Below are 26,605 nucleotides of genomic sequence, written 5' to 3'. Positions count from 1 at the left end.
GGTTCAAAGTCAGCCTGGGCAGGAAAGTCCATGAGACTTTTAGCTCCAATTAGTCACCAGAAAATCAGAAGTGGTGCTGTGGTTCAAAGTGGCAGAGTGTTAGCCTTAAGCAAAAGAGCAGGTTTGCATCCAGTGATGGGTCCCTCTAACTACCCAGTTTCCTGCCTCAACAGGAAATAGCTCTGAATACCATGCCAGTTCCAAAACCCAGTGGCAACTGGCTATAGCTGAATAGTAACTTCACTCAGCTGAGCACGCCCTCTGTCCCATCCTCTGCCTGTATTCCCTTGCAGGTGTTGATCCCAGAATACTCCCCAATATATCTCCTCTCCACGCTTCCCATCACAGCCTCTCCAGGGAGCCTGGGCTCTGGCACTTGGTGAATTTTATAATGATTGTTAATCTCACACTCACTTTGGATTCTGTTGCTTGAATAAGAACTAAGAGGGCTGGTAATGTGGCCTATTGGTAGAGTACTTGCCTAAGCATGTATGAGGCCCTGGGTTTGATTCCTCAGTACCATATAATTTTTTTTAATTGAGAAATGAAGAAGTCCCAGTTAACAATGTTATATTTATAATAAAAATGAACTACTACCACAGAAATTAATTAGTAAGACCTTGCAAATCATCTTTGTAGAACATTGAACTGGTAAATATAAATATATATATATATATGGAAGTGGCGCTGTAGCTCAAGTGGTAGAGCGCTCGCCTTGAGCTGAAGAGCAAAGGGGCAACGCCCAGGCCCAGAGTTCAAGCCCCACGACCGACAAAAAAATGAAAAAAAAAAAAAATATATATATATATATGTATATAGTTGATAGTTTTACAATATTCTAGAAAATGACCATGATCTAATATTAAAATAACACAAAATTTATTATGGATTGAAAAAAAGCTATCTTGGGGATAGCTTTTTATTATATTAGGTAATATTGTTGCAACAATATTAAATTTCTTAGGCATAAGAATCATGTGATTAAATAGAAGACAGTCTTAATGTTCTTTGGGAGAGGTTGTTGTTGTTGGTTTTTTGTGGGTTCTGGGGCTTGAACTCTGGGCCTGGGTGCTGTCCCTCAGCTCTTTAGCTCAAGGCTAGCACTCCACCACTTGAGCCACAGCGCCACTTCCTGTTTTTCTGATGGTTATTGGAGATAAGAGTCTCACAGGCTTTCCTGCTCGGACTGGCTTTGAACCATGATCCTCAGATCTCAGCCTCCTGAGTAGCTAGGATTACAGGTGTGAGCCCCTAGCACCTGGCTTGTCTTAACAGTTTTCTGCTTATAAAATTCTGCTTTAATGTTTTTTCTTTGGAGCTTGAATTCTGGGCCTGGTATTGGTCTTAGCTGTTTTCCTCAAGGCTAGTGCCACAACTCCACTTTTGGCTTTTCAGTAGTTAATTGGAGATAGTCTCACAAACTTTTCCTGACCCAGCTGTTTTGGACTGCAATCCTCAGATCTCAGCCTCCTAAGTAATCAGAATTACAGGCTAGGAGCCACCAGCGCCCAGCTAGTGTCTGTTTATAGGTGAAGTTTCATAATGTGTGCAACTGGCTTTCAAATTGCTTGGCAAAAAAATAATAAAATTTAAATAAAAACAATTTATTTAATAATGAACAAGCAAGATGAAGAGTATTTCCTGCCAAGAGCGAGAAGACGCACCCCTCAAATGTTCTCAATCCTGTGTGAGGTGCTCCCCCTGGTGTACCAAGAGAGCAAGAATGCATTTGTGGAGACCTATCCACTGCAAGAAAAGCACTTTCAGACAAACAAACTTTCAGAGGTGATCAAAATGTCACATTTATGCCAAGCACTGTAGGACTGTAATCCAAGAATTCAAGCTGAAGTTCCAGGCCTGGCTAGACTGGAACTCCATACAGAGACCTTGACTCCAAAAATAAACTTTTTAAGGAATCTACTCCCTAACCAACTGCATAATTCCTGCTCCCCAGTTCTAAGTACATAGTATCAAAATCTGAACCTCAATTCCAGTGAAGGGAAGCCTGGATGGGGAAGGGAAAGGCAGGAACAGAATTGGGATGGGGGTGGGTTCGGTACACCCTTAGCCTTGCGGTGGAGGACACGGGCTTTGGAATTACACAGCTCTGGACTGCATATGACTGGTTGCTTTTTAGTTGGGTAACCTCTTTAAGCACTGGCTTACTGTTCTGTGAAGGAATGATGATACTAGAACCTAGATCAAAGGGGACCTAGAAGGATTAAATGAGGTAATGCAGACCACGATTAGCTTGGAGCTCGGCACTTAAGAGTTCAGGAAGTGTTCACTGATTATTCATATCTATTGAAGAGGCTAAGGCAGTTTCTTGAACACTCTAATGCCTTATAAAGATCAAAGCTTCCCTCCACAGGTTGGGCTAACAGGGAGGATGAAAGCAGTTGAATAAGATTGAAATACAATGTTTGCAACGACAAAGATGTAGTAATGACAGCTGCTGCAATTGTTTTGGGAGTGGGGAAGGAGTCATAGTGTTGGTGAGACTGGGATACACTCTGAACAGGACTGGAAATGTGACCATGAAATCTCCACCCTCACCCCCCAATAATTAAACTAATTTTTTTAAATCTCCCTGCAGAACAGATGACACTATGCGAAAGGAAAGGTATTTATTCCAAGATGTATGTAAAGGTAACCCTGCTATATATCACCTCTAAAACAATAAACTGGAAAAAAATACACAATGGAAGCAGGCCCATTTGGCAGAAGAAATGATGAACGTTCAATATTCAACTAATACAAAATGAACATGGAATGGTAATAGAGAAAAATTTCCCTCCAGTTCTGATTTACAGATATTACTCTGGTAAGAATCCATCACGTTGTGCAAGGTTAAAATGGCAAATGCACTGTGAAAAAACAAATGTAAGCAACTCCCCTACCCCCACCTTTCAGGTATACCCACATAGAAAGGGTTTTTTCACTATTTTACTAGAACTCTCAAGTTCTCCCTCAAGTTTTTTGTTCTTTTTTGAGCCCACCAGGTTTACTGTCTTTGACACTCTACTTTGGCTTCCAAGAGGCCACACTCTTGTCACAGCTGGTACCCTACCACTTAGCCATGTCTCCAGTCCAGCATTTTGCTAGTTAATTGGAGTTGGAGTCTCATAGACTCTTCTGGCCAGGCTGGCTTGGTATCAAACCATAATCTTCTAGACGTCAGACTTCAGAGTATTTAAGATTACAAGCAGAGCCACCAGCATCTGGCTCCAGTACTGCTTTCTGCTTGTTATTTTGGAGATGGAATCTTTCAGACTTTTCTTCCCAGGCTAGCTTCAAATTGTCATCCTCTGGATCTAAGTAGTTAGGATTTTGGTGGTGGTGGTGGTGATCATGGGACTTCAACTCAGGGCCTGGGCACTATCTCTGAGTTCCGTTGCTCAAGGATAGTGTTCTGTCACTTTGAACCACAACTCCACTTCCAGTTTTCTGGAGGTAAGAGTCTCAAAGACTTTCTTAGACTGGGCTGACTTCAAACCATGATCCTCAGATCTCAGCCACTGGAGTAGCTTACAGACCAGATTACAGGTGTGAGCCACCAGCACCTGGCTGGGAAGGATTAAATGCATGAGCCACCAGTGATTGGCTGGATCCCTCTTTTACACTTAAATTTCATACACTAACTGCCTCTTCAACCTCCTCATTCTTCTTCTTGCTCTAATTCCCTCCTCTCCATGGTTCCTTAAGAAGTTTCTACACTCTGAAAGCCAGTTCTTTTTAGTCTTTTGTATAGCTTCACCAAGGCCATAGTTCCTGTCCGGTCCAGATTTCTGATCTAATAGACCAAACTCTTAACAAGGAAGTCAGATATGTGAAACTACCTAGTAGTATATACCAAATGTGGTCAAGCACAAAATGGAATGATTTGTGCTAAGGAAGACTGTGCTAACATTCTAGACTTGCTACTACAAGTGAAAAACCTTCTCTAAGTAGAGACTACATGTTGAGTGGTTAATGGGAGAAGCAACCCTAGGAAGTACCAGTAGGGGTCACATAAGAAGCCAACCAGATGGGGCTGGGAAGGTGGCTCAGTGGTAGAGCGCTTGCCTTGCATGCCTGAGGCCCTGGGTTTGATTCCTCAGCACCACATAAAGAAAAAAGCCAGAAGTGGCGCTGTGGCTCAAGTGGTAGAGCACTAGCCTTGAGCTGAAGAGCTGAGGGACAGTGCCCAGGCCCAGAGTTCAGGCCCCACGACCAGACAAAAAAAAAAAAGAAGCCAACCAGATAACTAAGGAGGTCCCATGACTGGTATGGGACTGAGACATGGAGTTTTATCATCTGAGGAGCAAGCTCCACCTCCCCCCATCATCAGCTGTATAAACTTCTCCCTACGTGGAGCCTGCCCAACAGTGAACCACTGGCACCTGGCTGTGCCTTGATATTTTTTATCTTTGTGCTGATCCTGGGGCCTCAACTCAGGGCCTGGGTGTTGTCCCTAAGCTCTTGTGCTCAAGACTAGTGGTCAACCACTTGAGCAACAGCTCCATTTCCAGCTTTTTGGTGGTTAATTGGAAATGAGATGCCCATGGGCTTTCCTGCCCAAAGCTGGCTTTGAACCACAATTTTTCAGATCTAAGCCTCCTGAGTAGCAAGGATTACAGGCATGAATCATCAGTGCCTGACTGTGCCTTGTTTTTTGTTTTTTAAAGCTGTTACATGGGGACAATATAAGTAGCATGGCAGGCCAGACACTGGTGGCTCACACCTGTAATCCTACTACTCAGTAACTGAGATCTGAGGATCACAGTTCGAAGCCAGCTGGAGCAGAAAAGTCCCTGTTCCCTGTAAGACTCTCATCTCCAATTAACCACTCAAAAACCAAAAGTTGGGGCTGGGAACGTGGCTTAGTGGTAGAGTGCTTGCCTAGTATGCATGAAGCCCTGGATTCAATTCCTCAGTACCACATAAACAGAAGAAAAAAAATAAAGCCAGAAGTGGCACTGTAGCTCAAATGGTAGAACACTAGCCTTAAGCACAGAGATGTTCAGGGAAAGAGCCCAGGCTCTGAGTTCAAGCCCTGGAACACTAGCCTTGAGCACAAAGAGGCTCAGGAACAGTATCCAGCACCCAGGCCCTGAGTTCAAGCCCCACAACTGCCCCCAAAAAAAGTAGCAAGCCTACACTATAGTTTTGAGATTAAATGAGTTTATACATGCAAAGAACTTAGAAAAACTAACAGTACACACTAAGCATGCAACACATGTTCACTCTATATATCATTCTCTCTTCTCTTCCATAATTGCATGTGAAACTCAAAATCATTCTTCTTAGCAGAGCTAACCAAGACCCAGAGATGCCAAGTGGTTTTTCCAAGGTAACATGCTTTGTGACACCAATGTACCCAGAGGCCAATAGGACTTCCATGAGACTCAAAGAAGAGTTCCTAAGGGCATCTTAGTAGTGCTGGGGACAAAAATAAATAAAGTAACAGCTGTCTTCTATTGCTTCTAACAAGTCAAGATTATGATCATGGATATTTTAGCAGGCTTGAAACTCTAAAACCTCCACTTGACTAAAATAATAGTTTTTCTGTTTCAAGGCCAGGTAGCTGGGAACGTTCAAACATCAAACATCAGACATTATCTGATTTATCTGTACAGAACATAATTTGGAATACCAGATTGGAAACATGCTCATAAAACAGGCCCCAAAAATGCGATTTGTACATCAGATTACAGTCCTTTGGTCTCTGGTGGTTCTTCTTGCTCAGGATACAGTATTTCTATCATGCAGCCTGCCAAAATTTATCTTCTTCCTGACAGCTGCGAACTGTTTGAAGGACCATCTAAAATTCAATGAAGCTATCAAAGTGTGGGGTCCAGATTTAGCTCCAAGTCAGCTTTATTCTTACACAGTAAGAAGTTCTTTCACTTCCAGAATCTTCCTTGTTAGCTGAGCACACCGGGGAAGCAGCATTCCTTTGACTCTTGAGTATCTGACTGCAGTTCCTCCCCACACAGCTCAGAGCTGAGGACTCATGTGAAATGAATGTTGCTGAATAAGTAGAATTTTCTCAACAAGTAGAAACTTGTTCTCTTTTTTTCATCTATGAAAAAACACTGGGACATCCTGGTTAGAAGAAGGACCATATTAGAAAATACCTTTTATTTGGAATTATAAGTGAGATTTCTGTGATATCTTCAAGAAGGCAAATGTGATCAATATATTTTAAAGCAACCTTTATGTCTCCATCTGTGAGTGATACATTCTTATATATTTCGTGTCACAATGGACACAAAGAGTTGGATACAGCTCAGTGATCTAACACTTGCCTAGCATATACATGTTCAAGGCCCTAGGTTTAATCACAGAAGAAAAACTCTTCAAAACAAAGTTAATTTTAAGTAAATTTTATTTAAAACCATATATAAATAGGTCAAATAACACTCAGCCCAAGAGAACTGCAAACTTTTTTTTTTACCATGATAGTCCAAAATGACTAATACTTATTGCTGATTCAGCCTACAATACTGTCCCTTTCCAAGCAGCTGCGCTGTCTCTAGAAACATTTTATGGGCATCTCTTACGGGCATTGGAGAATCACAGAGCCACCATTCACAGCCCTACCCAAGAATTGCTTTCAGTATAGCAAGAAACATAGGAAGCATCCAGAAAAGACAAAAGGCTCCAAATTCCAAGTCCATACTTCTACTTAATAAGACCATAACATTCTAACATTCTGACAAATGAGCCACAGGAATGTTTTAACAATCATATACTATAACTTGACATTATCAAAAGGAAAGATTTGTTTTTTGTGGGGTTTTTTTTATTTGTTTGTTTTTATGATCTGGATCACAAAAATAAATATTTAGGGCATCATTATAAGAACCAAACTTAAGGCCTTTTTTGGCTAAGGATAACACAGTAGTAGATCCCCAGTCCCAAAGAAAAGGTTTCATTTCCTTCATTTGTATTTATATTCAGTCATGTTTCCACTCAACCGAACTAAAAGAGAAAAACTTAACTCCAAGCCAACTGTTCCATAATGTCTGCTGTCCTAAATGAAAGGATGGCTCATCATAGAATTTCTCCACAGTTCCATGTCCTGATGTCAAGTTTAGCAGTTTTTACTGCTAAACCGATGTACAAATTCTGATAGTGTATAGACAGCTCCCCATCCCACATCAGGATCCATACTGATGAAATCGTCCAAGTTCATTTTGGAGTCTAGAAAAACACATGGAAGAAATGTCTGCTGAAAACACAATTTAGGGTGAATGGTAAAAAGAAAATCCAGGAAACTAAAAGGAGAAATTACTCAAATAGATAGGGTTTCAAGATCATTTCTGTGAGATTCTTGCTTCAAATGCATGTCAATCTAATCATGACAAAATATCAAACATCCACTAATATTGTAATTTTGATATGGATTACACTGAATCTGTAAATTGTTTTTGGTTGTACAACCATCTTCACCATACTAATTTTGCTGATTCCAATGTCATTTTTCATGGAAACAGAAGAGTGAATTCTAAAATTTATTTGGGAGTACAAAAAGATGGCAAATAGCCAGAGCACTCTTGAGTAAAAGAACAACCTAATACCTGAGCTCAGATTATACCTACAAAGCCATAGAAACAAACTACAATGTTACTGGCTGAAAAACAGCCCTAAGATCAATGGAATAGAAGAATCAAAAAACACACTACAACCATTGGACTTCTGATAAAGTTACCAAAAAGTACGTGAGAGAACAGACAATCTGTGTAACAAATAATGTTGAGAAAACTGGATAACCCTATGTAGACAATTGAAAGTAGACCCTTCTCTCAACCTGAATAAAAATTAATTCAAAATGGATCTAAGACCTCAAACTTTGAAAATGCTAGAGGAAAACAGAAGAGAAAACTCTTGAAGATACAGACACAGGGACACCTTTCTGAACAAGATTCCAGTTGCTCAGGAAATAAAACCACATGAGACTGCATCAAGTTAAAAAGCTTCTACAGCCTGGTGCCAGTGGCTCATGCCTATAATCCTAGGCTACCCTGTAATCCTAACTACTTGAGAAGCTGATATCAGCCCAGGCAGAAAAGTCCCCAATTAACCACTCAAAAATCAGAAGTGGCACTATGGTTCAAGTGGTAAGAGCGCTAGCCTTGAGTACAAACAGGCATAGGCCGAGGTGTAGCCCCATGTCCGAGAAAAAAAAAAAATTAAATACCAAAAGAGCAAACAATCCAATTAATACTTGGACAAATTACCTGAATAGTGAGGTCTCAAAACAAGCACACGGGGCACTAAATACATGAAGAAATGTTAAACATTCTTGCCATAAGAGAAATACAAATCAAAACTACACTGAGATTCTCTCATGCCAATCAAAATGAAAGTTACCAAGAAAATAAACAATGCTAGTGAGAATAGAATGGGGGGAGAAGAGGAACCTGTATACACAGTTGGAGGGAATATAAATTTGTACAGTCACTATGGAAATCAGTATGAAGATTCCTCAAAAACTAAAAACAGAACTTGCTATAGTACTCCTGGGCTAATACCAAAGGAACGTTAAGTCAACATACAACTAAGCTACCTGCACACAAATTTTTATAGCAACTACAATTAAAATAATTTTCTGTGCCGGGCGCTGATGGCTCACGCCTGTAATCCTAGCTACTCAGGAAGCTGAGATCTGAGGATCGCGGTTCAAAGCCAGCCCAGGCAGGAAAGACCATGAGACTCCTATCTCCAATAAACCACCAGAAAACTGGAAGTGGCGCTGTAGCTCAAGTGGTAGAGCGCTCGCCTTGAGCTGAAGAGCTGAGGGACAGCGCCCAGACCCAGAGTTCAAGCCCCACGACCGACAAAAAAAATAAAAAAAATAATAATTTTTTGTGTGTGTGCTGGTCCTGGGGCTTGAACTCAGGGTCTGGGCACTGTCCTTGGGCTAGTGCTCTACCACTTCAATTACTGCACCCATTCCAGCTTTTTCTGAGTAGTTTACTGAAGATAGGAGTCTCACAAACTTTTCTGCCCAGGTTGGCTTCAAACCGCAATCTACAGATCTCAGCCTCCCAAGTTGCTAGGAGTATAGCAACACTTGGCTTAAAAATATTTTTTTCAACTTTTCAAAGTGAGCACAGATTTCTGTTTCTGTTCACTGAAAGATATTGAATAAAGTTGGTATTATTAATGTGGGTTTTTTTCCCTAACATTTTTATTAGTATGCATTAGTTTCACAAAGGGGATTTCACTGTGATATTTCCATACATGTAGACAATAGACCCTGGCCAAATTAAACTCCTCTATCACTCTCCAACGTCCCCCTCCATCATCTACAGGTTTATGGTTCTGTTTTCCCATGTGTATGTAAAGTACTTCAATCATATTCACTCTCACCTTTCACCTGCTCCTCCTATCAGGATCCATCCTCCAAAGAACCTGCTTACCTTCCTGTCATTCATAACTTTAAGTGGTTATTAATTGTACAAAGAGGTTAGACATCCACTTAAAATTTGTCTTCTTGAAAATTTTTTTCTTTTTAAACCTTTAATTTTTGTAAAACAACACTAAGAATGTCACATTTATCCTAATTTCTAACATATTCCTTAAATAAATAGGGAGTTTGAAGTAATAAATTTCTTTTTTTTGGGGGGGGGGGCTGGTCATGGGGCCTGAACTCTGGGCCTGGACGCTGTCCCTCAGCTCTTCAGCTCAAGGCTAGCGCTCTACCACTTGAGCCACAGCGCCATTAAGTAATAAATTTACCACCTGACAGACCATTACAATCTGGTTGAATCTCATGAGAAGTCAACACATGTATTTACACTTCAGTGTGGATTCAGTCTCAAGGTCAGGAAGCCTGTGGCAAACTTTTTTTTTTGGTCAGTCGTGGGGCTTGAACTCTGGACCTGGGCGCTGTTCCTCAGCATTTCAGCTCAAGACTAGCACTCCACCACTTGAGCCACAGCACCACTTACTGTTTTTCTAGTGGTTATTGGAGATAAGAGTCTCACGGGCTTTCCTGCCTGGACTGACTTTGAACCATGATCCTCAAATCTCAGCCTCCTGAGTAGCTAGGATTACAGGCGTGAGCCACTGGCATCCAGCCTTGTGGTGAACTTTTAACTGCATAAATATAAAGCTAAAAAGGATTCCACCCATGAGAAATCTCTCCTCAAGCAAAGTGACCTGACCTCTCACTCTCCACCAGTGTACCATTACCTACAAGGCTTAATTAACCACATGTACTTCATTTTACCCATTTATCCAATGAAGAAATAAAACTGGTCTCAAGCTAGGGGTAGTACAACACCAGCCTATAAGGGCAAGGCTCTGAGTTCAAACCCCAGTTCTATCAAACACAAACAAAAGCAGCCCCACTGGGTTACAATGACAAATTAATTATAAACTTGTATGTTAAGAGGCTAGCCATGAACAATCATCAAAAGCAAAAGACTCAATCAGAGTGTGCTTCAAGCCTGAAATTCTAGAAACTTAGAAGACCAAGATTGAAAGGATCAAGGGAAATTTTTGCCCCACTAAGCAGTATTTCATCTCAACCAGTTTTTACCCAGCTGGACAAGACCTCATTTCAACCAATAACTAGGTGTGAAGTTGTGGCTTGTCATTCCAGCTCTGAGGGAGGCAGAGAGTGGAAGCACTGAAGTTCCAGACCAGCCTAGACAAGTTCATCAAACTCTATCTCAACAGAAGCAAATTTGCACAGTGGACTGCCCTCACCTACAGCAGGAAGCATGAAATACAAGGATCATGGTCTATGTGAACATTGAGACATAAAGACAGACCAGTACATAGGGTGGGAGGTGTGACATAAGTGGTAGAACATCTGCCTAGAAAAGACAAAGCTTGGAGCTGGGAAGTTGGCTCAGTGGTAGAGTGCTTTGCCTTGCATGCATGAAGCCCTGGGTTCGTTCGATTCCTTAGCACCACATAAGCAAAAAGAAAAAAGCCGGAAGTGGCACTGTGGCTCAAGTGGTAGAGCACTAGCCTTGAGCTGAAGAGCTGAGGGACAGCGCCCAGGTCCAGAGTTCAGGCCCCATGACCAGACCCCCCCCCCAAAAAAAAAAAAAGAAAAGACAAAGCTTGGTGATCAACCTCAATACCATCAAAGCAAAAAACAAACAACAATCAAGAACTGGTAAATAAGCTGACAAGGTCATCTATTATATGCCAGGTAGACCTTCGGTGTAAAAGAAAAATGAAACCGGGCACCCATGGCTCATGCCTGTAATCCGAGCTACTTTCCCAGGGAGGAAAGCATGAGACTCTTTTTTTTTTTTTTTTTTTGGGGGGGGGGGTCCGGTCATGGGGCCTGAACTCTGGACCTGGGCTCTTCAGGTCAAGGCTAGCACTCTACCACTTGAGCCATAGCGCCACTTCTGGCTTTTTCCCTTTTTTTGCTTATGGTGCTGAGGAATCGAACCCAGGGCCTCATGCACGCAAGGCAAGTGCTCTACCACTTGAGTCACAGCACCATTTCCAGTTTTCTAATGGTTTATTGGAGGTAAGAGTCCCACGGACTTTCCTGCCTGGTCTGGCTTTGAACCCCAATCCTCAGATCTCAGCCTCCTGAGTAGCTAGGATTACAGGCGTAAGCCACCAACGCCCAGCCATGAGACTCTTATCTCCAATAAACCACCAGAAAACTGGAAGTAGCACTGAGGCTCAAGTGGTTGAGCACTTGCCTGGAGCCTAAGAGCTCAGAGACAGTGCCCAAGCCAAGAGTTCAGGCCCCACACTCGACAAAAAAAAAGAAAAAAGAAAAATGAGTTACTGCTAAAATAACTCTACTCAGACCAGACTCTATATAGCAGGTCACCTGAGATGATGAGGCAGACCCAGGAAGTCCTCTCCAAAGGTAGGTGCTTTCTTAGTTCTTCCCAGGGTAGGAGCAGGTAGTACTATACAAGAAGCAATCTCACCCAATTTATTTAAATTATAAGAGCTTTTCAGTCTGACTGCTCTTTCAATGTTCACTCCTTTCAAACAGCTCTACATTGACGACTTATTAACACTGCAACCCTAGTTTTCTGGCATCCTCCTAGCTTCAAGAGTACTTCATTAAAGACTGTATAGGAATGTGCCAGGATGATCTCACCAACAAGTGGAATGTTGCGAATGACTTAGAATCATTAATAATGCTGTAGATGTGTATGAATCCCAGGCAACAGAAATAGGGCTGTACCTTCTTAAATCTCAGAAAATTATCAATTGGATGGCTGCCTAGAAGTGCGTAGTGAACTAGTGGTACAATAAAACCTGTTGGCTCCCATCCCCCTCAACACAGATTTATTACAAGGTCACCAAAATGACATCTCACACATCATAAGGATGCAATGGAAATTTCTGTCACCTTAACGAGATTCTCTAAGTCTCAGTGATGTCCAGCAGTACTTATAAATAATCAGAAAATCTGTTAAGGCCATGGGTCTGCTGATCAACTCCTTTTCTCCATGGAGTTTTTAGGCTCTGCAGTCCTATTCTCCATGCTTCAATATCTGAATCTAAGAAATACGCAGACCTCCCTCCCTCCTGACCCGATTATCCAGACAGCTGGCTTACTAGTGACAGGAGAGAAACAGCAAGAAGGCACCTGCTCACCTTCAGTTTCAATGCAGGGATAGGGTGGAGGAGGCTCCCTCCAGTTCCCACTGGAGTCTTTCATGTGAGAGCGGTCAGAAGCAAAGTTCTTCAAGTAAGAATCTGCACGGATCACTCTAAATTTCCTGCAGATAAATCAACACATGCTTATATGAGAGAAATGTCATTCTTAGTCATTGTTATTTTTTTTAATTGTGAAAATACCATACAGAGGGGTTACAATTACATGAGCAAAGTAATGAGTACATTTCTTATCAAGCACTGTTGCCTCCTCCTTTGTTTCCCCTTGCCATCCCTGCCCTCCCATCTCCCCCCTACCCCCGTCCCCGTCCCCACACCATAGTGATAAAGTTCGTTTTTTGACATAACGTCTTATACATCTCATTGTTGCAATGGGTCCACTTGTATCCCTATTTAAACAATTTGTTTTTTCCCTTCCTCTCCCCAAATTATACCAACATCAAATACAGTGAAAACAGGGTATGTTATACTGTGGGAGAAGGACATACAAAGCAACATAGAAATCATCTTATAAATATGTTAGAAACAATAGCAAGAAAGAAAAACCATTTGAGTCCTTATCTTAGGATTCATTTCACCTAACATCAACTTATCTGACCGTTTCTGCTTGTCTCAGACACATACTAGTAATTGCAAATAAGGGAAACCATGGGACCTATGTTTCTTTGGGCCTGGCTTACTTCACTTAATATAATTTTTGCCAAGTCTTTCCATTTCCTAACAAATGGGGCAAGGTCATTCTTTCTGATGGAGGCATAGAATTCCATTGTGTATATATACATTTTCTTGATCCATTCATCTACTGAGGGGCATCTCTTAGCTATGGTAAACAATGCTGCAATAAATAGTTGTGCTGGTAGCTTTAGTGTGGTCTTGTTTGTGATCATTCGGGTAAATGCCCAAAAATGGGATTGCTGGGTCATAGGGGAGCTCTATGTGGATCAACTCCTTTTCTCCATGGAGTTTTTAGGCTCTGCAGTCCTATTCTCCATGCGTATTTCTTTTGAGGAACCTCCATACTACTTTCCAAAGTGGTTGAACAAGTTTACACTCCCACCAACAATGCAGTAGGGTTCCCTTCTGTCTACATCCCATTCAGCATCTGTTGTTATTAGAGTTCTTGATTATATGCACTAATTCTCTATGACGGGCACAAACTATGAGTGCATTTTTATGGCCTTATTATCTATTAAAGGTATGGAAAATGACATCCAAAAGCTACAAAGGCACAGAAATAGATTTGTGGCCTTTGTTTACTCAATTATTCGGCATGGTAATGGGCATAATCTTCTGGAGTTGCTTTCACAACCCTCAATTTTGACAGTATGAGTCACACACACACACACCACCACCACCACCACCACCACCACCACCACCACCACCACCACCACCACCACCAAAAACAAGGATGTGGGAGAAATCCCCAACTTCTTTGCCCCCAAGAAAAAAATATACATTCTGTGCTGAGGCCAAGGTAAGTGAGAGTTACAAAACAAATGCATAGAAGAAAAAAAAAGAGGTTAAAAAGATCTACGGAATCATCAAGGTCTTATTCAGAAAATCAAGAAATCATGACTGGATTCCCTCACCTCCTAAACTGTGGGTGAATGTCATCATCAGACTTAAGAGCATCTTCTACGTAAGTGTGAAATGGGCAGGGAAATGGCAAAACAGTGTCAAGATCATAAATGAAGCTCTGTCCTCCACTTGATGTGTGAAGCAAAACAACGTGGTAATCCTAGAAGTAAAATTGCTCAAGTTAACTCAGGTATTCTACGAGAGTAATTTGCAGTCCAGGATCAAGACACAAATATGACCCAAACCCATCTGGAAGCCCTCCTTAGTAAAATAAAACATATACAAGACCCTAACAAGAGACCAATGTCCAGTGATAGGGAAACAGCTAAACAAATAACAGAAATGTTCATATATATTCAATGGGCTTCTTTTGACCTAACCATTTTACCTCTAGGAAACTATCTTACAGAAAAGATAGCTAGTCATAAGAATGTAAAGGTATATATACAAAGAAAATCTCTGAAACATTGTTAATAGTGGTGAAAATTCTGAAACAATCCAAAGTCTATCATGAGATGAAATGGAACAAAAATTATTAAAAAAAATAAAACTAGAATATTAAAAATAAATTATAAGTCATATGATAGGATACTCTACAGCCACCAGAAATAGGTAACTTTTGTGGAAAATGGCAAAATATTTTTGTAGCTGGATGGAAAAAGCAAAGTGTAGAGTATAGAGGTATTGGATTTTAGATTCTGGGTTTTTTTTAAAGGTATTAGTAACTTGAGTTCTTGCTTAAGTCATGAACTTAGCCATAAATTCTTTGTTGTTGGTGGTGGTGGTGGTGGTGGTCATAGGACTTGAACTCTGCTGTCCCCCAGCTCTTCAGCTCAAGTGTTTACCAATTGAGCCACAACACCACTTCTGGTTTTCTGAGTGGCTAATTGGAGATAAGAGTCTCACGGACTTTCCTGCCCAAGCTGGCTTTGAAGCACAATCCTCAGATCTCAGCCTCCTGAGTAGCTAAGCTTACTGCTCCCAGCTTGTATAAATATTTTCTAAAGTTACATACATTTATAGACACACATGATCATTCAAAAATGTACTCATGGGCTGGGAAGGTGGCTTAGTGGTACAGTGCTTGCCTTGCATGCATGAGAGCCTGGGTTTGACTCCTCAGCACCACATAAACAGAAAAAGCCGGAAGTGGCGCTGTGGCTCAAGTGGTAGAGCATTAGCCTTGAGCTGAAGAGCTGAGGGACAGTGTCCAAACCCAGAGTTCAGGCCCCACACTGATCAAAAAAAAAAAAAAGTACTCATGCATGTGGGTATAGAGGAAAAGTCTTTTAGAATACTATCTACCAAAATATCCCCCAGATGCCCATAGGTGAAAGCTTGGTCCCCAGCTTGGCACTACTGAGAGGTGATGGAACCTTCAAGAACCAAGTCTAAGTGGTAGATTTCCTGGTCATCAGAGGCATTCCATGAGATAAACAGCTCTGCTCTACCACAATCTCCCACTACAATGTACTGCCTTGCCACTGACCCAAAAGCAATGGGCACCAACCAATCATAGACTGAAGCCTCTGAAATGGGGAGCCCAAAATTAAACTTTCCTCAGACCAGGCACAGTGGTTCATGCCTATAATCCCAGCTACTCAAGTGGCAGAAATCAAAAGAATCATGGTTTGAGGCCAGCCCAGGAAAAAAGTTAGTGAAACCTCAACAAATAAGACAGTGGCGATACACACCTATAGTCTCAGCTACATGGAAGGTAAGAGGTTCAAGCCTAACTCAAAAAAAAAAAACCACACAGACCCTAACTGAAAAATAGCCAAAGCAAAAAATGGCTAAGGGTATGACTCAAGTAGCAGAATGCCTACTGAGCAAGCATAAGGTTGAGTTCAAATCCCAGTACAGAGGGAGAGAGGCTTTCTTCTAAAGTGATTTGTCTCCTGTATTTTTTTAGGCAGAAGCTTACTAACCCTCCAAATTATTAACAAAGGGAACTTCCTAAAGTTATATGAAGAGAGAACGTTAATTCTAGTTTATATACTTTTTTTTGGTCAGTCGTGGGGCCTAAACTCTGGGCCTGGGCGCTGTCCCTCAGCTCTTCAGCTCAAGGCTAGTGCTCTACCACTTAAGCCACAGCGCCACTTTTGGTTTTTTCTACTTATGTGGTGCTGAGGAATCGAGCCCAGGGCCTCATGCTTACAAGACAAGCACTCTATCACTGAGCCACCTTCCCAGATGCTATATACTTTTTTAACTTAAAAAAAAATTAATTCAAAGCAGAGATGGGAGCCAGTGGCTCATGCCTGTAATCCTGGCCTTTTAGGAGACTGAGATCTGAGGATCATGGTTCAAAGCCAGCCCAGACAGGAAAGCCTATGAGACTCTTCAATTAGCTACCAAAAAGACAGACAGACAGAAAAGAAGGAAGGAAGGAAGGAAGGAAGGAAGGAAGGAAGGAAGGAAGGAGAAAGAAAGAAAGAAAGAAAGAAAGAAAGAAAGAAAGAAAGAAAGAAAGAAAGAGAGAAAGAGAGAAAGAGAGAAAGAGAGAAAAGAAAGAAAGAAAAGAAAGAAAGACAGACAGACAGACAGACAGACGTGGAGCTGTGGCTCAAATGGTAGAGTTCTAGCCTCGAGCACAAAACTCAGGGACAGGACCCAGGCCCTGAATTCAAGCCCCAGGAATGGCACAAAACAACTAAAAACTCCATCAACTTCTTCAGCTCTCATGTGTAGCCTCTCAGTCCTCTCATGAAGGGGGAAGGATAAAACAGCTTCCACCCCAGCTCAATGTGATACAGATGTCATCTGTCACTCTTCTCAGACACAAGGAACTGCCACCACCAGCTAAGGGCCCAAAAGATTTCACATTATCAAAGGACATGTGTGCAGGCTGGTACTCAGTCCCTCCAAAGAAAACTGCTCACAGAGCACACCAAAATAGCTTTCCAATCTGACCACCTCTGTATCACCACCTCACATGCTCTAGCACCTCTGCATTTACAAAGCACTTCACAAAAGTGTTTTCACTTGAGCTTGCAAAGCTTTCCCTGTGTGAAAAAGGCAGGAAAGATAATTGAGACCAGAAAGGCTGTATGCATAGAGCCTGTGTGCTTCCAGGGATACAGCCTGGAAGTACAAAGTAGAAACGGCACCAGAAATGGACCATACTCCCTGCAGTCCTCTTCCTCTAGATAAATGAGCTAAGAACTGCTGCCCCTCTAATGGCCTTGCTCCCTCCACTGGGCCTGCTCCCTCCATCACTGTGACTTTCACCCTGTGACCTCACCAACTCCAGATCCAGGCCTTTCTCCTCCAAGACACTTTTTCTAATCTTTCCCACTCCCTGCCAGAAGTAACCTCTACCTCATCCAAAATCTGTTTCCCTCTTAACACCCTCAATTCATTGTACGTATTTTTTGTTTGTGCTGGTCCTGGGGCTTGAACTCAAGGCCTGAATGTTGCCCCTTGGCTATTTCACTCAATGCTGGCACTCTACTTGGGCCACACTTTACTTCCAGCTTTGTGGAGCTAAATCTCATGAACTTTCCTGTCTGAGCCAGCTTCGAACTGTAATCCTCAGGTATCAGCTTCCTAAGTAGCTAGGATTACAGGCTTTTGAGCCACTGGCACCTATACCCTAGCTTTATAGATTTGGTTTTGGTTTTATTTTTTTTTCTAAGTAAATAATCCTCATTATGAGAGATTGCTGTTAAATTACAGCTACAAGAATGAAGAAGGTATATACATACATTATACATACGTATATTCGACCTTATATGAAATATAAGTAACCTTAAAAGATCCATGTATTATAACTTTCATAGGCATTCCCTCCTGGTCCTCAAGTCTGCTTTACCAGAGCTCACAGATCACCCTTGTATTTTTTTTTTTTTGGGTCTGGTCGTGGGGCCTGAACTCTGGGCCTGGGCGCTGTCCCTCAGCTCTTCAGCTCAATGCTAGTGTTCTACCACTTGAGCCACAGCGCCACTTCCGGCTTTTTTCTTTTTGCTTACGTGGTGCTGAGGAATCGAACCCAGGGCCTCAGGCATGCAAGGCAAGCGCTCAACCACTGAGCCACCTTCCCAGCCCCCACAGATCACCCTTGGGTCACAAAGAACAAGGCACCAGAGGATCTTGGAGTGGCCATCTTACCCAGATCACAGGGCCATTCCCAGGTCTTGCTTGCTGTTTCCAGATAGGAATCTACAAAATATAACACATCCATGAGCATCACTTAAAACTACTTCTAGATTCTTCACAGCCACACACACGAGAAAAATTATTTCTAAGCAACCAACAATCATAATGAAAGACTATATAAGAACAAATCTAAATCCTTTTAAGTGTAAGTATTGTCAACATGAAAGCTGAGGAGAGCTCAAACCAAAATCCTCCTGATCTCCGACTCTCAAGTAGCTGTGATTATAGGCATGTATCAGCAGCCTTGGTCATGTTACTATATTTTTCAAAGGACATCTTAAAACAGCACTAAATCCATGATACATTTAGCTTCTGAGGTCATTCTAAATCTTTCTTATCTGAGGTTTTTGCTGTTAGTTTAGCTTTTTGCAGTGCTAGGAATTAAACCCATGGCCTCGTCCATGCTAGGTAAGTGCTGTACCACAGAGCTGCATCCCTGTCTCATTTTCTTTCTGCAATCAATCACTTACCAACTTACCATCTTCTTCTCATTTGATATGAAGACAGCATAGCACTCTTCTAAAGGACATTGTGCATGGGTTTTAATGTATTCACAGAGCTTCCAAATATTTTCCTCGCTGAAATAAAACAAGTGTTAGCATAACTAAAAGTAAATATTCTGTGTCTTTCAAATTTTGAACAGAAGAGTGATAAGGGGTTAGGGTTAGGGTTAGTGGCTCACACCAGTAATCCTAGCTACTCAAAAAACTGAGATCTGAGGATCACGGCTCAAAGCCAACCCCAGCAGGAGAGTACAGAGAACTCTCATCTCCAACAAACTGCCCTAAAAAAGCCAGAAGTGAAGGTATGGCTCAAGTGATAGAACACTAGCCTTGGCCAAAAAAAAAAAAAAAAAAAAAAAGCTAAAGGACTGGCACCAAAAGAACATTTTTTTTTAAAGAATGATGACATTAAAAGAAAAAAATTAACTGTAGGCTCAAGGATGTAGCACAAGCGGTAGGGCATCTGCCTAGCAAGCAAGAGTCCCTGCATTCAAATCACAATATGACCCAAAAAATAAAAATAAAAAATTGGAAAAGACTTGAAATACCCTCTTATCCAATGAACTGGTTAGCAAGAGTCTCCTCTAAAACATCTCCCCAACCTGCTAGCTGAGTACAGACCTCTTCAGACAAGTAGCAACTCACCTCTCTGGGCAGTTCTTGTAGAGGACGACAGTTTAGAAGCAGAATGCTATGCCAAGATTCTAGAAGCGTTAGGGAAGACGAGATACAGCAGAAATTCCAAGTGGGCCACAAACAAAGGCAATAAAATATCTGAATCTCTTGACATCTCTGAACATCTGCTGTCTCCTCTGTAAAATGTACATTCTTACAGTACACTGTAAATACTCAATAAACCTTGGGTTTCTGAGTTAATAAGCCTTGGGTTATTAACATTGGTTCCCTGCTCACCTCAGCAAGTAGGATGGGTGTTTTGGGAGGAATGCTCCTGCATACAAATATCAGGAAATGTTATATGATATTCTAGAGGAAGTTCTGGGATTTCCCCCAAGTCCCTCTAGCAAGTAAGAGATATCAAAATCTAATTTTGAGAAAATATTTGCCTATCTGGCCTATAAAAATTTCTCAAGAATTTAGTGGTGTAGAACCTATGCTTAGAGGATCTGGTAAATTCAAGCGTACAGAGAAGACACATACAGGTCCAAACACAGAATCCTCTAGAAGGCTTCAGAAGATTCATACAGAAAGCAGAAAGAAGCCAAGTGCCCAGTTATTCATGCCTATAATCCTAGCAACTCAAGAGGCTGAGATCTGAGAATCACAGTTCAAAGACAGCCAGAATAGGAAAGTCTGTGAGACTCTTATCTCCTCTTAACCACCCAAAAAGCTGGAAGAGCTGGGCAACCGTGGCTCATACCTGTAATCCTAGCTACTCAGGAGGCTGAGATCTGAGGATCACAGTTCAAAGCCAGCCAGGGCAGCAAAGTCCATGAGACTCTTATCTCCAATAAACCACTGGAAAACCAAAAGTGGAGCTGTGGTTCAAGTGGTAGAGCACTTGCCTTAAGCTGAAGAGCTCAGGGACAGGACTCAAGCCCAGAGGTCAAGCCTCACAACCAACAACAAAGAAAGAAAAGTTAGAAGAAAAGGTATGGCTCAAGAGGTATAACACCAGCCATGAGTGAAAAAGCTATAGGCCCTGAGTTCAAGCTCAGTATTGACATTATTAAAAAAGATTCCCACACTCAAAACTTCAACCAGGGGTTGATAAAGAGGCTCAAGTAGAACACATAACTAGCACACATTAGGCCTAAATTAAGAGCCAGTATGGAAATCCTGCAGGAGAGCAAAGAAAGCAGACTAAAAATGAGGTTGGAAGAGCTCCAAAGACAGCTCCCAAGCCCTGAGTGAAGAGAACTTGGAGAGTGAAGAGAACTTGGAGCCTGCCTTGATTAGTTGGACTTCACTATCTGCATCCCTTCAAATGTGATCAGCAGGAGCTTCAGACTCCACGATGCTGCTTAGGTCCAGCACTTTGGGGTAGAACCCTAACATTTACAAGTTTCATAAGCTCTCAGATGCTTCTCCAGTACATACAAATTGAGGGCAGCTCTGAGCAGTGGTTAAGCCAGCAAAGATAAAAGACTTGGCTAGGTTTGAAGGAGCTAGGTAGAAGGAAGCAAAGGAAATGGCTCCCTTGATGGTAAGGGAACCTGGCCCATGGCTAAAGAACTACAAAAAAACTTTTCTTCTCCCTATTAATGGGATTTAAGTACAGGCACTCTACCTCTTCAGACATGCCCCCAGCCTTTTTTTTTTTTTTTTTTTTTTTGCTTTTAGTCATTTGTCAGGTCAAGTCTCATGTTTTATCAAGGACCAACCTTTGACACAATTCTATGTATGCTCTCCTGCATAGCTGGGATGACAAGTGTTTACCATCATACCTGAATTATTTGTTCCAGTGGGGTTTCATTAACTTTTTGTAGAGACTGCCCTCCAACTGTGATTGTCCCTATCTCCACCTCCTGAGTAGCTGAGAACATAGACACAAGCCACCATGCCTTTGCTATTTGTCTACCAGTTCACACCAAATGTGCCAGCCTCTTTGCTGAAGATCAGGCCACCTTATCTATGGGTGTATTGCACATGATTTTGACCAAGCAAAAAATTAATTTCAATTAATTTCAAGAGCAAATACACATGCACTATGCAGCTCAGTTGATAAGTTCACAGTCAGTAATAGTTGTCATTCAGTTGTGTGTAAATCATTGTGAAATCTGCTAAGTGTATCCTTGAACTTAATTTTGTGAAGATATGCTTCCAAAAGAAAGCAAATAGTCCCAGGCACCGTAGCTTATTCTTATTAATCCCAACTGCTAGTGTGGTGATGGGGAGTACCACAGCTTGAGGTCAGCCAGGGCAAAAAGTTTACGAGATCCCATCTCAATTAATAAGCTGGGAATGGTCAATGATGGCATGCATCTGTCACCTCAGCTATGCAGGAAGCAAAAATAGGATTACAGTCCAGACAACTTGGGAAAAACAACACACACACACATACCACACACACACATACACACACACCTGGGAAAAACAACACACACACACACACACACACACACACACACACACACACACACACACACACACACACACACACACACACACACACACACACACACACACACACACACACACACACACACACACCTCTGTTCAAATAAGTAAAGTAGCCTGGTACTGGTAGCTCTAGCCTGTACTAGTAGCTATTCATGAGTCTGACATCTGAAGATGGAGGTTTGAAGGCAGCCCTAGCTGGAAAGTCCGTGAGACTTACCAATTAACCACCAAAAGTCAGAAGAGGAGCTATGGGTAAAGTGGTAGGGTGCTAGCCTTAAGCACAAAAGTTCAAGGATAATGCCCAAGCCCTGAGTTCAAGCCCCAGGACCAGAAGACAAAAAGTCTCAAGTACTTTCCTGCTGGGGCTGTCTTGGAAGAGAGAAAGAGAGAAAGGAAGGAAAAAAGAGGAAGGGAGAGAGAGAGAAGGAAGAGAGAAAGAGAGAAAGGAAGGAAGAAGGGGATGGGGAAGGGGGAGGGAGGGAGGTAGGGAGGGAAAGAAGGAAGGAAAAAGAGCTGGGGACATGACCCAAGTTGTAGAACACCTGCTTAGCAGGGACAAGGTCCTGAACTTACACTCTATATTGACAAATAAATGCAAATGGTGCTCCCCAGAAACAAAAGTTAATGTGCTTACTTTGAGATTTTTTGAAAGGTGGCAGGTCTTTAGCAGAAGATAGGTGGCATTATGGGGAAAATGGATCAAGCATCCACAAAACAGCATTGAAGTCTGAATGCAAAGCATTAGCTTATTTCTCCTTGGAACCATAGAACAGCAGGGTCTGCAAAGGTACCAGGCAAACCAGGGCACTGTGCTCACACGAGGCTTCCTTTTCAGCCTCTACATCTGTTTTTTTTGTTTTGTTTTTTCTTTTGCTGGACCTTATTCTAATATCCAGAAAGCTCCCATCCTTTTTCTTCATATCTCTGTTCAGTGGTACCATATTAACAATTTCTTCCTTAAATATCCTCATATGGAGAAGAGCATACACTAAGCAAAAGGAAAGAAATGTACATATCACCCAATTTGGAAGAAATAGTTATACTGTCAAAGTTTGTAGAGTTCACAAGCTTTATAGACCATGATAATGACAATTCGCCTTGTGAAGGTTAAAAGGTGTTTGTATCACTATCCCACAACACTGTGAAAGTTATGTAATCACTTAATCTCAATAAAGACATTAAAAAAATAAATCCTCATATGAAAAGCATGAGTCACCATCTCTTCCTCTGCCCTATTTATCTCATGTCCTTAAATCATCAAACATGGTTTACTTGATTTTGTCTGCTTTTTCCCACACCAAAATGTAAGAACCATGAGATCTGACCAGGGATTTTTGTCCGTTTTGTTTCTGATTTTTGCCAGTAATGGCTCTTGAACTCAGGACCTCATTCCCTCACTCTGCTCACGGCTAGTGCTCTACCACTTCAGCCACACCTCTACTTCCAGCTTTTCAATGGTTCATGGAGATCAGAGTCTTTGAGACTTGTCCTCCTATATTAGCTTTGACCCTCCATGTTCAGATTTCAGACTCCTGAAGAGCTAGTTACAGGCATAAGCCATCAGTACCCAGTAGGTTTAGAAATTTTCCCAGATTCCCCCTTGGGAGGCCTTATAACTTTTTTTTGGGGGGGGGGGTGTCATAGGGCTTGAACTCGGGGGCCTGCCCCTGAGCTTTTTCACCCAAGGCTAATGCTCTACCACTTTGAGCTACAACACCACTTCTAGTTTTCTGGTGGTTAATTGGAGATACAAATCTCATGGACTTTTTTGTCCTGGCTGGCTTCAAACTGCGATCCTCAGGTCTCTTTCCTGAGTAGCCAAGGTTACAGGAGTGAGCCACCAGTACTCAGCCCTTATATCTTTTACTTGTAGGTTCTCCTTAAACTAAAAATGTTCCAAGTTCCTGGGGCCAAGTCCATCATAGCGGACAAGAATGGCCATGATGTGTCTGGGAGAAAACACATTCCAGGCGCGCGCGCGCGCGCACACACACACACACACACACACACACACGGGGGGAAGAGGGGGGAGAGAGAGGGAGAGAGAGAGAGAGGGAGAGAGAGAGAGAGAGAGGGAGAGAGAGAGAGAGAGAGAGAGAGAGAGAGAGAGAGAGAGAGAGAGAGAGAGAGAGAGAGAAATCCCAGGATGTTTAAGAAAGGAACAGGAACCTAACCAACCACTACACCAGCAAAACAAGTTCCAGTCCAAATCAGTTACATTGACCTCAAGTTGCCCTTTCATTGATAAATGTAATTATCACCACAATGTACTTGGGGGTGGGGGGAGAGAGGGTGCCTGTATGGTGCATTGAACTCAGGGCCTGGGCACTATATCCCTACAGCTTTTTCCATTCAAGGATGACGCTCTATCACTTGAGCCACAGATGCACTTCCGGCTTCTCGGTGGGTAATTGAAGATAAAAGTCTCCGGAACTTTCCTACTTGGCCTGGCTTGGAACCATGACTCTCTCTCAGTAAGGTTCTCATAGTTGCTTCTAGAACATCACCAGCGAAGTAAGGATTTAGCAATCTCACACAATCGAACTGTCAATCTGGAGCAAGAAGGTAGTGCTTGGACTGACATCTCTAGAAACTTCCACTTAAATGTCAACGAAACAAGATCTCTATGAGATGACCTGCTCTCCTCTGTGGGGGTCTATTTTTCTTTCTCTTAATAAACTGCTACAAAAATTCTTAATAAATTGTACCTCAACTCTCTCCTTGCCTGAATTCTTTGTAGTCTGACACAAGAAGCGAGAAAGCTGAGCAAACCTCGGGTAATCACCGCAACCGGTGCCAGCAGGGCCCGAATTCGATTCCTGGCTACTCGCTGAGCGACCTTGGGGAAATGAACGCAAACGCTCTGGTGCCTCCGGTCTCTTCCCCCTTTAAACAGATCGGCACGGAGATCGGAAAGCACCCAGGGCCCAGCAGTCACTGGCAGGTTTTCTGCGCTCACCCGCACCCCCAATTCGTCTTCCTCACCTCCAAGCCCCGGAACCTGCAACGCAAGTCCAGCCGACAAGCGGCCGGCGGAGGCAGGGAGCGCACCACCGCCCACCGCCCACCGCCCTCAGGGCCGCCCGCGGCCCGCGCACTCGGCGGCCGAGACCAGGCTCGTGCCCGAGCGCCTCCCTCCCGCAAATCGCCGAAGTGGGCCTGGAACGGGGCCGGGAGGAGGCGGTGCTCCGCGGCCCGCGCGCCGGGCCGGCACGCGCCGGCTGGCTGCGCCCGCGCCCTTACCAATAGCAGCTGCTGTAGACACAGGCCTCCCGCGTGGGGCAGGCCGGCTGGTAGCGCGCGGCGGTGGCAGCGGTGGGGCGGGCCCCCTCCATGGCCCGGGCCGGGAGCTCTCACCGACGCCACCGGGCGGGAAGAAGTAGCCAACCGGCCACTGTGGGCGCCGGTTCAAAGGGCAGAGTGGGCGGAGCCTGGGGCAGAGGAGGCAGTTTCCGGATGGCGGGGACCCAGGACATGGTGGGCGGGAACTGGGCGGGGCAAGCGGCGTCCTTAGAATGGAGCGCGAGGAGCTCTCGAGGGGGCGGTGCCAGTTCCCGGGTGGTCGGAGCCTGGGCGCGGAAGATGCGTGGTTTTGCGTCGGCGGATCACGCTGATTGGAGGGGGCACGGTAGGTAGGCGGAGCCTGCGGCGGGCCGCGTGAGGGGTTGGGGCGGAGTCGGGGCGGAGTCGGGGCGGAGTCGGGGCGGAGTCGGGGCGGAGTCGGGGCGGAGTCGGGGCGGAGTCGGGGCGGAGTCGGGGCGGAGTCGGGGCGGAGTCGGGGCGGGGCCATCGTGACGAGAGAATAACTGCGGGTCAGTGGCCTGCGTCTGGCAGGAATTGGGTGAGGCCTGAGTGCCTCACCCAATGGCGCTACTGCATGAGCCCCTCCACCCCGGTATGGAGAAATCAGATGAGACACTAAAATAAAATAAGCTGTGGGCTGAAAACGAAGCGTTAGCACTCAGCCTGAAGTCTGCGGGAGCCCGGGAAAGGGGAGAGGAAGAGATTCCTAAGTCCAAGTGGAAACGCCACGGGGATCGCACTCCCAGTCTCGCCTTCTTTTAACTTTTTTAAAATTTGGAGTTCTTCTGTACGGACTGGGTCGGAAAGGTCTGCTGAACTCTTGATACAGTGAGAAAACAAAGTTTTAAAAGTTTTCTGTGAATCATTTCTTTGCTGGCATTCTGAACGGGAATACATGATACTGAGAACTTCGACTTGACGCTTCATAACCTTTTGAACTGTCTTTGCTTGTGATGAACACATGTAACTGCCCGTTATAAAAACTAAAATTCTTCAGTTGTCTTATAAGCCACCCACAGTCAGCTTCTCCAGCCTCACGAATCCTCAAACCCATAAATTCTAAAGAATCACTATGTCCAAATACACTTCTGGTCAAGGGAGTCTGAACTCGTTTCTGGTTTGTCCTTCCTTAGGTACTCTTCCTCAGCCTTTGGCTATGTTATAGTTATCCTTATGTCATGGTCAATTTGTTTTTTAATTTTCGGCAGTACCAAGGTACCAGGGCTCTAGACCTCTGCTTGCTAGGCAGGTGCTCAACCACTGAACCACAACTCCAGCCCATTTTTGATAGAAGGATTCACTTCCTACCTAGGTACATACATGGATTTTGATCTTTTTTTTAAGCTTCTCATTGTAGATAAGAATCTCATACCACA

At 43.3% G+C, this 26,605-nt stretch overlaps 1 protein-coding gene across 5 annotated transcripts in view; it reads right to left on the bottom strand.

Moving 5' to 3' along the window:
• Positions 1-25,482, bottom strand: part of Ntaq1 (N-terminal glutamine amidase 1) — a 74,045-nt gene extending 48,563 nt beyond the window's left edge. For 2 of the 5 annotated variants that reach the window (XR_011365702.1, XM_069991365.1), the window contains exons 1-6: positions 25,170-25,468; positions 24,699-24,812; positions 18,821-18,920; positions 18,295-18,345; positions 14,196-14,344; positions 12,586-12,710 (exon numbers count right to left, since the gene is read on the bottom strand). Coding sequence is in view for 3 of the 5 variants with exons in the window: in XM_069991365.1 (XP_069847466.1) it covers positions 12,586-12,710; positions 14,196-14,344; positions 18,295-18,345; positions 18,821-18,920; positions 24,699-24,812; positions 25,170-25,261 (631 nt within the window). In the remaining 2 variants the exon portion in view is untranslated. Of the gene's footprint in view, positions 1-6,093; positions 7,189-12,585; positions 12,711-14,195; positions 14,345-18,294; positions 18,346-18,812; positions 18,921-24,698; positions 24,813-25,169 lie in introns of those variants that run through there. The other 3 variants (XM_069991364.1, XM_069991366.1, XR_011365703.1) reach the window with 3 other exon arrangements.
• Between the last annotated feature and the right edge of the window lie 1,123 nt (positions 25,483-26,605).

The sequence above is a fragment of the Dipodomys merriami genome, unplaced genomic scaffold, assembly GCF_024711535.1.
Source record: "Dipodomys merriami isolate MVZ:Mamm:240054 unplaced genomic scaffold, mDipMer1.0.p SCAF_4, whole genome shotgun sequence".
NCBI classification, from domain to species: domain Eukaryota; kingdom Metazoa; phylum Chordata; class Mammalia; order Rodentia; family Heteromyidae; genus Dipodomys; species Dipodomys merriami.
This window is presented reverse-complemented; position numbering and strand designations above follow the sequence as displayed.